This window comes from Hyperolius riggenbachi, chromosome 6 (assembly GCF_040937935.1).
Source record: "Hyperolius riggenbachi isolate aHypRig1 chromosome 6, aHypRig1.pri, whole genome shotgun sequence".
Taxonomy (NCBI): Eukaryota; Metazoa; Chordata; class Amphibia; order Anura; family Hyperoliidae; genus Hyperolius; species Hyperolius riggenbachi.
In genome coordinates this window covers 204,848,144-204,859,658 of record NC_090651.1, presented here as the reverse complement: position 1 = coordinate 204,859,658, position 11,515 = coordinate 204,848,144, and the positions used below count along the sequence as shown (strand labels likewise).

The window sequence follows — 11,515 nt, the reverse complement described above, 5'->3', positions numbered from 1 at the left end:
CGGTGGGTCCAAGTGGCATCTGCACTTTCAAAGATAACTTTGTGTACATATAACACATTTAAACTGCCATTATACTTTGGGAGGAAAAAACTTGTCTAGAAGAGCTCTAGGGGTTAAAGCAGTGTGTTTCTTTTGGGGCTAGATCACAGTCCGAGCAACCACATAATTCTCGTCACACTTTGCCATGGATAATAAGGAGGGAAAACCTTTTATGCAGTGTAATAATTGTGGCTAAACCTGGTCTTACTAAAGGCTCATACACACGTACCAACAATCTGTGCAACTATCTTCCAAATTTGTCTATTGTAAGATAAGTTGGGTGGGTGTACAGCTGACAAACAACCAGATGACCAACTGATAACAGCTTGCTTGCCAGATCCAACCGGTGGATCTGACCAACTATCAGGCAAGTTTGAATGTGTGTACAAGTCTTTTGTTCAACTTTATTGTTTTTAAATGCAGACATGTTGTGAAGTTTGTCATTTAGCTTGCATGCATAATATTTAGGTGAGTTGGTTGTTTAGTTGGTTGGCGTGTGTGTATGTATTTGTGAGGTAAACAACTTGTGTGGTTGGTCATGTTGTGCCTTTGGTTGTCCATTAATTTGGACGTGTGTATGAGCCTTAACCTGTTTACAAACTTGATTGCTCAACAAAGACAGCAGAGTTCCGAATATATATAGGGGAGGAACTCTGTGAGAAAACAAATGGTTGTAGTACAGGGAGAATATGGCAGGGAGAGGCAATGTTTCCTCCTTCGGACACATCTCCAAGAACAGATAGTAATGCATCAAATTATGAAAAATAGCAGATTGTGGAAAATAATTCAAATCAGTTATAATCCATACATACCCTGTAGCTTGAGGCGTGGGCATTTATGGCTTTAGTTCATTATTTAGCAGTTCTGTACATGGGCACTGCAGAAAATTGTTCAGTATGGCAGTTCCCTAAGTGAACTAAATCTATTGAAGCATTTGATATCCCAAGTCTTTTGTAGCAGATGGTTATTAACAGAACTTAAAGTTTTAATTTTTTCGAATGGCAAGAATTCAGCATTGTCATTGTGTACAAAACACAAATGTAACAGACAGCAAGGATGATGAACTCTCCTTTAGGAATAATCCAGTGTGCTTCCTATTATATCATTCATGTAGGGCTGTAGCTGGATTTGGGTGCCTTTTGCTGCAGCATGTCAGGTGAATGTTTGCTCACTTGGATGCTAGGTTTCCACAAAATATTGTTTTCAGAAGTAAGTCAGGTTGTGAATTATGTTATACCTAATAAGTTTTCTTATTGCTATAACTTCCAAGGGCACATCATGGCCAGATTCCTGCTAAAGAAAAGAAAAAAAGTATTGTTTATTACAAATCGTGATTGCTATTATACATTGCAGACAGACCAAGTCTATAAGGTGCACATTTCTCCTTTCAAAACAAATCTAAATTCTTAGAGGGAACCTGAGGTGAGAGGGACCTGAGTTAAGAGCGGTAGAGCGGGACTTGGGGACTGATGCAGTTGCGGCTTCACTAGAAGGCAGGCACAGCAGCGCCAGATATTCCTAATTTTTGCATTGTGCACCTTTTTTTTTGCATCTATGAGGATACTATGAATTTCCACTACTGCACTTTTCTATATTGTTAAAATTGTATATGCATTTCTGATTCTGTTCTGGAGCTGGATCAACACCACAACGTCATATCCATATTTTATGGCTAGTATATGGCTTGGGTCGACAATCCTACTCTCCCCCTTGTGACACAATTTTTTTTCCCAATATGGTGTAACCTATAGATTACTAATCTGTTGGTTTCTTCTTAGCTCACTCAGTAGATTTTGTACGTTTATGGGCAGGGTGTACGTTTATAGTGGCAGTTCCCCGCATCGGAGTCTGTCCTTAGGAACATCCCTTTCACTCCCCACTCATTTTTCCTGATGCACTGTGCCACTACACCCAGTGCGCAAGAGAGCTTCTACGTGTGCGCTTCGGGATAGTTGTAAATACTTGTGCAGCATAGTTCCTTATGGTGATCATATTCTCTTTAATATGCATAGAAAATAAAATAATTCTTAGCAAAAAGTACTATACAAACAAAGCCTAGTTTGCCCTGCAAAAAAAATATATAAATTGTTTCAGTGTGATAAGTAGCCATAAAGTTATTAGCAAGTGAATGGGAGGAGTATGATATGAGAAAATTGATGTCGTTTTTAAGGGAAAATACACTTGTGGTAGAGAAGTGGTTACACAATAACAGTTGCTTGGCAGTCCTGCTTATCTCATTGGCAGCAGTGGTGTCTAAATGACACGCTCTAAGTAAGTCAGTTTGACTTCAGTCAGAGCACCTGATCTGCATGTTTGCTCACAGATTTCGCTCATCAGATTCGATGAGAGATTTGTTTCTTGGTCGAATCTGCCCATACATAGCTAGATGAATGGCTACCATAATGCTGGGGATACACGGTACGTTTCTGTACGTGTATTGACCAGCTGATCTGGCCAGCTGATAATATTCCGCTGGCCCGATCAAGCCGCTCGACTCCCGCCCGCACGCGGCTGGGGTCGTTCCGGCGGCTAATCGGCCGCCAGATCGACCCGTGGATTCGCAGCATTATTAGACATGAAGCACTGATATAAACCCACTTATGCTAAGTAGTGTACACACCACATTATACACCACAATACACACCACCAAGACAATAACTATTAGCTGAAAGGTGGGGGACATGTCTCTCTCCTAATCATCTCCCCTTATCAACAGCCATGCTGTTCCACAGAAAGCCCAAAATAGCATATCACAGGAGGCAGGAATCATCTTCATGCCTACTTTTGAAGAGGTTTTCTGTGCTTACCTTCAGCCTAAGCGCACGCACGCAGCACGCACACACAAGTCATTTGGGGGGGTTTGGCAGATTGTGTTTATCTACTGTGGTATGCAACACAGTCTTCAAAAACAAGTAGAGAACAGCCAGTAATAATGGAATCATTGATTTATGGCTACAATCAACCCTCCTCTCAAGCACGAGAAAAAACCCCAAAATATAATATAAACATAAGCACATTCATTACCCCCTGCTGGCCTCCCTCTCTCTGCTTGGCTCTCATGCATGCTAGGCTTCTTGTAATGCTGTCTCTGTGTGTCTCTTTGCAGTGTTTTGCTGTGTTCTCTCTCCCTCTGTCTGCTGGACTATCTGCTGTGAAAGGGGAGGGGAGTCTCATCTGTGTCCTGGTCTCCATTCTGCATTATCTGCTGGGCTTTCTGTCCCTCCACTCCTCTTTCTTCACCTTCCCTCCACCATAGCCTGCTTCTCTCTCACCTCTCCACTTCTCTCTGAGTCTCTAGCCTCCCTCCACTGTGTGGTCACCTCCCTCCATTCCCTAGTCTACTCAGCTCTTCCATCCCCTGACAGCTCATTGTCTCTCTCTTAGGGCCCTTTCACACCAGAGGGATTTTTCGGCGTTTTAACGCCACGGCCGAATTTGTCGTTTTGCTAGGTAAAAGAAAGTCCATAGACTTTCATTTTACCTTTCACATCTAACTCGGCGTTTTGGAGCGTTGCGTTTCAACGCTCCCAGGAGCTTTTTCAGGGCTGTTTACAGCCGAAGTTGGCTGTTGGCGTTTCAATGATAGTCAATGGAAAACGCCAACTTCAGCGTTTTCAAAGCCTTTTCAAAGCGTTTTACAGCTATCTTGTTCACTTATTTTTATAGAAGAAAAAAAAAAGGACGTTTTCATATGGGCTGTAAAACTCTTTCAAAACGCTTTGAAAACGCTTTGAAAACGCTATGTATTGGCGTTAAGCAAAAGGCTGACTTTCAGCCTTTTCTACCGCAGCCTCTAGTGTTAAAGAGCCCTTATCTCTCCACACTTCTGTTGGCCTCTCTCTCCCAGCTGTCTGCTCTGCTCTGCTTGCTGTCACAGCTGTACTGTCAGGATTCTTCTTCATACATTCCACCAGACGCCACCTGATGACAGAGTGTAAACACAGGGGAACTCTCGTGAGAGCCCATTTGTGGAGGAATTTGCCTTCAGGAAGGGCCCAGTGTTCTCTGCGAGCCTGCCGGACTTTAATCACGTGACTTGCCACGGCAGCACACATCACAGGTGGGAGAGGCATATCAAATGATTTAGATTATAAATGAGACGAGTTACTTTTTTTTTTTTTATCATATATTGCTCACTTTTTGCCTGTGATTTTTTAAGGGGATTCAGTTGTTTTGTTTTGTTATTCAGAGTTCAGTTCCTCTTTAACCGCTTGAGGACCCAGGCTTTACCCCCCCTTAAGGACCAGCGTGTTTTTTTATGATCTGTGCTGGGTGGGCTCTACAGCCCCCAGCACAGATCAGGTTGCAGGCAGAGCGATCAGATCGCCCCCCCCCCTTCCCCCCCCCCTGGGGATGATGTGCAGGGGGGGGGGGGGTCTGATCTCTCCTACCTGCCTGGGTGTTGCGGGAGGTGGGGGCACCTCAAAGCCCCCCTCCGCGGCGAAATTCCCCCCCTCCCTCTCCTCTTTGTCCCCCCTGGTGATCAGGGCTGCACAGGACGCTATCCGTCCTGTGCAGCCTGTGACAGGCTGTCCTCTGTCACATGGCGGCGATCCCCGGGCCGCTGATTGGCCGGGGATCGCCGATCTGCCTTACGGCGCTGCTGTAGCAGCAGCGCCGTTCGATGTAAACAAGGTAGATGCTTAATATAGAGTCCCCAAGATAAAAATAACCCACCGATCCTGTCGCATTTTGTTGCACACCCCCTCCCTGCATTGCCCCAGCTTAGTGCATAATGCAGAGTATAGCGGAGCTATGCTCTTACCTCTCCACTGGAGTCCAGGGATGTGCTTCCCCCTGTCCGCTCCTAGTGCCCAGCATCTCCTACCACATATAGGGCTTGATTTACTAAGAGGTGCTAACCTACTTAGCACGTCTAAAGTCTTTAGAAGTGCTAACCAGGGTGCTAAGTAGATTAGCACCGGATTTCTCAATCAGATCGCACGCAAAGGTTTACGCGCGCAAAGTCCTATGCGCGCGCTAAGTCCCATAGGATTTAATGGGCACTTCGCGCGGAGCGCCCTGCGCTCTGTGCGCGTAAAGTTTTGCGCGTGAAAAGCTCGTTTACACGCGCTAAGGGGGTTTTCACAGGCGTGCTAACAGTTAGCACTGCTTTGTGAATCAAGCCCATAGCGTGTTTACACATGACATGGAGACAGTGAGGTGCCAGTACTAAAGGAAGCAGGAGACAGACAGGATGGTCACACAGGCACAGCACTGGCTGGCTGGCAAGCTTCTGCTGCGCTATACTCTTCCTATTCAGTAAACCAGCACCTATTCAGTAAGGAGTTCTTTGGGCAAGACTCCCCAACACTGCTACTGCCTACTCAGTGCACACTCTAGTGGCTGCCTCGCAATCGATTTGAGTCCAACATGAGAAAAGCGGCATACAAAAAAATGAATTATTATTATTAGGAGGCAAAGGGTGATAGAGAGAGACAAAAAAGCACAGTGGAACAGAGAGATGCACAGGGTGGCAGAGGTAGCACAAGGGGACAGAACAAGGCATGGGGACAGAGGGAGGTACAGGCGGACAAAAGGAGGCCTGGGGGACAGTAGGAGGCACACAGGGGGGCAGGAGGACTGAAGGAGACAGATGGAGACAGAAGGACAAACAAGGGGACAGAGGGATGCACGGGTGGGGGCGGGGCACAAAAGGACACAGTGGCAGCTGCCTGCAACTTATGCTACCCAGACCCAGCAGAGGCAGGTGATAGAACACCAGTGGGGTGGGACTTTGTCCAGGGGCTGGGGCCAGAGCAGGGACAAGGTTCTCCAGCACCTAAGGCTGAGACACCAAACTGCGCCCCTCCACCCCAGCTTTCACTCACTGATTGCTATTAGACTAAGAGGGCCACAGGGACCACAACCTCCACAACACCTTAATATCGAGTTATCTGGCTTGCAGTCACTGCTATGTATCCCCTTTTCTTATTTCTCTCTGCTTCATACACAATTAGGAATGACAGCTGAATGAATTGTGCGCCCCCTCCTACACTGCGCCCTGAGGCTGGAGCCTCTCCAGCCTATGCCTCGGCCCGGCCCTGGCTGGGGCTTTGTTCAGGGGCAGGGCTTAAATCCAGGGGCATAGAACCCCCAGGACCAAAGGCACTCCAGGCAATGGCCTGTAATGCCTTAAAACACCCCTGGGTATAGTGTACTTTAGTATACACAACATTTATTCATATTAACCACTTCAGCACCACAGGGTTTTTTGCTTAAAAACCAGAGCAATTTTCACATTTTAGCGCTCCTCCCATTCATTCACCAATAACTTTATTGCTACTCATCAGATGTAAATGATCTATATCTTGTTTTTTTTTGCCACAAATTATGCTTTGTGAGGGTGATATTTGCTTTTAGTAATTATGTTATTATCTGTGCATTTTAAAGGGAAAAATGAGAAAAAAAAAAAGAAAAAATACTCTATTTCTCCATTTCCATCCACTATAGTTTTCAAATAAACAATGTTACCATAGGTAAAACACACACATTGTATTTGCTAATTTGTCCTGGTTATCTCAACATTTAAATAATGTTCCTAGTACAATGTATGGCGAAAATATATTAGTTTCTGGTTTGTGTTTTTTGTTTTCTCATTGTACTCTATCAGTAATTAAAAGCCCTTTTCTTCATGATTAACAGTAATACACTCTCATGGCATACATATTTTAAAAGCTAAGTCCCTAGGGTAACTATGTATTCTCTTTTCAATGCTGTCACTTTTGTTGTTTTTACAAGTATTTATTTGGGGGTATAGAGTACATGAAAATAACAGTTTTATTGCTTTTCATTCAGTTTTCCGGTAAAAAAAATCACATGACTTATCCCTCAGTTGTCAAACACCACAAAATCTATTCTCTCACTTGTCACGGTTAAAATGATACCCTATATACATAATCAGATAGCTTATTGGGCATACAGCACACTGTTTACCACAAGTACGCCTATCTACTCCCCTGAGCCCCAGGTAAAGTTCTGTGGGGAGTAGATAAGCGTAGCAAGGGTTTCAAAGTGGTTAAATAAAGTCCACATGTATAAAATTACATCTTATATTAAAATTATATTAGGTTGTGTTTCTGTAATAAAATAGCATACAGTGACGCAGAACAAAATACAGAGTATTCAGCACAGAGGCTAACAGAATTCTACTGTAAGGCCCGTTGCACACCAAAAACCGCTAGCAGATCCGCAAAACGCTATCGGTTTTTGAAACGCTTTTTCTTATTTTTATGAAGAGTTTCACCTAGCGTTTTGCGTTTTTGCGTGGCGTTTTTGGTGTAGTAGATGTCAGGAACCGGCCCGCGGCACGCCTGCGTATACGGTTCCCGACCGCGGGTTTGATCAGATTAAGCGGGAATCAGCCTTATTTAAGCTACAAACAAGGCTGGAACCCCTCAAACACTTCCCACTGCCACCACTAGCGTTGCTAGACACGTCCCCTCAGCTGTCGAAGGCTCAACACGCAATCTGCGTTTTCGTATTTGGGTCAGCTTTGCGCTTAGGCCGAATACGAGAACGCCACGCACCCACACACACAGTACAGTTGTACAGTAACACAGCACAATCAGCCACTGACTTGTAATGCAAGTTACACTGTCGTGCAGCAAAACCACTAACAGTCGTTCCGAACGATACTGTTAGCTACTCGCACTGGCGTTTCGTACGTTGGATCAGCTGCGCGCTTTAGGCCCACGTATGACAAACGCCCCCACACACAATGCAATTACAATTTCATATGGTAGTGTTGCTCAAGCATACAATTAGGCACGGACTTATACACAGCTACACTGCAGTCTCCTCTAGGCTATGAGTGTTAGTTTAGTACGGCAGAAGTCAAGCTTATTAAATAATAATTTAATATTCCAGAAAAACATGGAACAATGCAGAACAGAATATATACAAAAGATTTCAAAAAACAAAGTAAAAAAGTTACAAAATTTAGAGTTACAAAGATAAAAGTTACAAAAATACACACACGGATATTTGCGTAAAAATAAACGGGGGGGGGGGGGAAAGAACATTACCAGCTTAGAACGTTGTTTGCCGGGAGGACGCCATTTCGACCAGGAGTCGTGATCATCTCTAGCTAAAGCGCTACCTCCAAGAGAAGATGCTTACTAGGTATCTGCCTCTGCTTTTTATACTCTGAAATGTCCCCTGGGGCATTTAATGTCCAGCCCCCAGGAACTAATGCAGTTTCCCCGTTTGTGACATCACCAAACGCTTGTCCTAATCTTTCCTGTGATATGCAAGCTTCAAAGGGTTCCTGTCTTAGCTTCTTGAAGGTTTCAGAATTCAATAGGTAAGATTGTATCCTACCAGACATCAAAAGGCTTCCTCCACATTATTTCCTTGGTTAAAGTGTATTTTAGCACATACATGAAAAGATTGCATCCTGGTTACAGGTAGCAGTTTGCCTGTAATTGCCTGTAGGCAGACGCAGACAATCACACCTGGGGCAGCAGATCAAAGTGACTGCTAGTGGCCTAATGAGCCGCTTCCTTGCCTATTGAAGGTGACTGGTAACGAGGTTCCCTTTTGTCTGTCTATTGACACCCACACACAATCACATTAACAGTCCATGAAGCTAGCTGCCAATATCTTCAAGCCATACTGGCTGACATCCACCTCTGAAAGATATACAGCAGACATAAAAATGATAGAATATGTTTCTGTACTCCCTAATATAATCAGCACCTCAATATATCTCCACAGTAGATTTCATATATTGTTACAGTAAAGCGGTTACTGAACAGCTTGTGTAACAAAAACGCCTGCAAAACCGCTAAGAACTGGCGTTTTTCAGAGTGGTTTGCGGTTTTCCTATACTTAACATTGGAGGCAGAAATGCCTCAGCAATCCAAAATATGCCTCAGCCCGGGAATATGCTTTCAACAAAACACCTCCCGCTCTGGTGTGAACCACCCCATTGAAATACATTACCCTAGCATATCCACAGCCGCTGTAAAAACACGAGAAAACCCGCTCGGTGTGCACCAGCCCTTAGTGAATCTAATGAGAAAAGCTGTGAGGAAAGTAGCAAAGACCATGATTCTGTACATGAAAGAAACAAGTTGCACTACTGCCTGACAAAGTGATAGTAATCCTGATCTGGACCATTCTCTTCCAGTGAAGGATGTCAGGACCAAGCGCGACAGGTTTTTCTCTAAGGGCCGTTAACACTTGCTTAAAAAAACGTATCCGTTCAGTATGCTTTTTGGAGCAGACAGAAACGGAGAAACAGATCCGAATGTTAATAATATTGGCCATCTTCACTTGCAAAGAAAAACATATACGTTCATTAAAACTGAATGGAGATTCCGAACTTGGCACTTTTTTCCGGAGAGCAGATCCCTACGCAGGCAATAAAAGGCAATGCAAAAATGGACCTTCCTTCACACACAAAACTTTGCACACAAATAGTATGTCAAAGTGGATTTACTAAACTTCCTGCTCCTATCCTCAGCATCATTTTTGCGGACTTCATGTTAAAAGCAGGGCTCGAGCAGGGCTTCAGACATGCCGACCAAGTGGTATTTTAGCAGTAAATCAACCACTTGTATACCAGCAGTCTCACATTAACATTCATGTAAACGTAAAACAGTACATTAACTGCTTCCAGACCGAAGCAGTACGAATCTACGTCCAGCAGGTGGTGCTGCAGCTCTAACTGGACATAGATTCTACTGTTACGGTATTCCGCATCCCCGCCGCTGCTCTGCACCCGCCGCAACTCGCTCGCTCTCCCGTCTGTAAGACGGCAGAGCTCTGTGAGCTGGTCAGGAGCTGCTTTCATTGGCTCTTGACAGCGTGATCATGGAAAGCCAATCACATTGGCTCACATTGATAGACAGCGCCAGGAGCCAGTGAAAGCGGCTCCTGACTAGCTGACCGTGCTCTGCCGTTATATAGATGGCAGAGAGAGGAGCGGGTATGTGCGGTATGCGGTATGTGCTGGTCCTTAAGAGGGCAGAGACTACTGGTACGGAAGTGGTTAAAAATAAAGCGATACATTAAGCAAGGCCACATGGGTGAAAATTGCTTGGTTCAGCATAACTACTTCCACTTCCTTCCTTTTGGTCAAACAATAAAAGTAAATTATCATTATAAAAACATCCATGAAGGAAGGACACATTTTTGACATTCGTTTAAACATACTGGAAACGTATGCTGCAATAGCACATCATTTTGAAAGACGTATCCGTTTTCAGAAAAAGGGATCCATTTAAAACAGATCCGATCTGCATCTGCTCTGGTGTGGACCAGCTCTTAGAGCTAGTTCACATTGGAGGCTGAACCGCGATCCCGTCCGTGATTTGGCAGGCAAAATGTTGCGTTTTACTGTGATTTGCGCTTGTGATTCCTGTTCAATAGAACGAGAATTACGACGTGATCGTCCCCAAAGCACTGCATGCAACGTGTTTGCAATTGATTGCAATCGCAAACACTGCAGTGAGAGTGTATCCAAAGGGATATATTAGCAGCAGCGCTTTGTTAATTGCTAGCGATCAGCAAAGCGCTGCAAAAGCGCCCAGTGTGAACCAGCACCGTGGGAAGCATGATGGCCTAGTGGTTAGCACTATTGCCTTGCAGCGCTGAGTCTCCAGTTCGAATCCCAGCCAGGTCAACATCTGCAAGGAGTTTGTATGTTCTCCCAGTGTCTGCGTGGGTTTCTTCCGGGCACTCCGGTTTCCTCCCACATCCCAAAAACAAAGATAAGTTAATTGACTTCCCCCTAAATTGGCCCGAGACTACAATACATACACTACACGATCCATACATGGGCATAGGACTATGGTAGGAATTAGATTGTTAGCTCCTCTGAGGGCCAGTTAAAGAGAGACTGAAGCCTTTCAAAATACCCATTTTTATGCTGCAGGCTTCTTCATAAAAACAGGTATTTTGGAAGGCTTCAGACTCTCTTTACGGCTCCCTGCACACTGCAAATCCGTTTTCCGATTCCGATTCCGTTTCCGATTCCGATTCCGTTTCCGATTTTCCTTGAATACATTAAACAGAAAAACGGATCAAAAAACGCAGCATGCGGTTAAGATTAAAAATCTGAATCGGAATCGGATGTAAAAACAGATTAAAAAGCGGAATCGGAATCTGAAATGCATGCAGTGTGCAAGAGGCCTAAGTGATAAGACAATATACTCTGCACAGCGCTGGGGAAGATGTTGGCGCTATAGAAATACTAATAATAATAATAACCAGCCCTTACTCTTTATTCTCTGGTACAAGCTATCAGGGAGAGAACACCACTAGTGAGTGGTCAGTGAGTAACAAGACTCTGGGGTAAGGTGCAGGGAGCAGAACATACAGGAAAGTGTCAGAAGACCTTGTAAGGTCCCTCTGCAACATTTAGACCAGGGGTCCCCAAACATTTTGTGTCGAGGGCCGGGTCAATGTACTTCAGACTGCTGGGGGGCCGGAGTATACATAAAATGATGTAGAAGTCTTTGCGGACCAG

At 44.6% G+C, this 11,515-nt stretch overlaps 1 protein-coding gene across 2 annotated transcripts in view; it reads right to left on the bottom strand.

Moving 5' to 3' along the window:
* Positions 1-1,014: 1,014 nt before the first annotated feature.
* The window catches only part of LOC137522634 (CMP-N-acetylneuraminate-beta-galactosamide-alpha-2,3-sialyltransferase 4-like), a 216,393-nt gene continuing 205,892 nt past the window's right edge, over positions 1,015-11,515 (bottom strand). The window contains exon 10 of one of the 2 annotated variants that reach the window (XM_068242716.1): positions 1,015-1,332. In XM_068242716.1, the coding sequence (XP_068098817.1) occupies positions 1,243-1,332 (90 nt within the window). In that variant the 3' untranslated portion in view covers positions 1,015-1,242. The remainder of the gene's footprint in view (positions 1,333-11,515) is intronic. The other variant, XM_068242715.1, reaches the window with a different exon arrangement.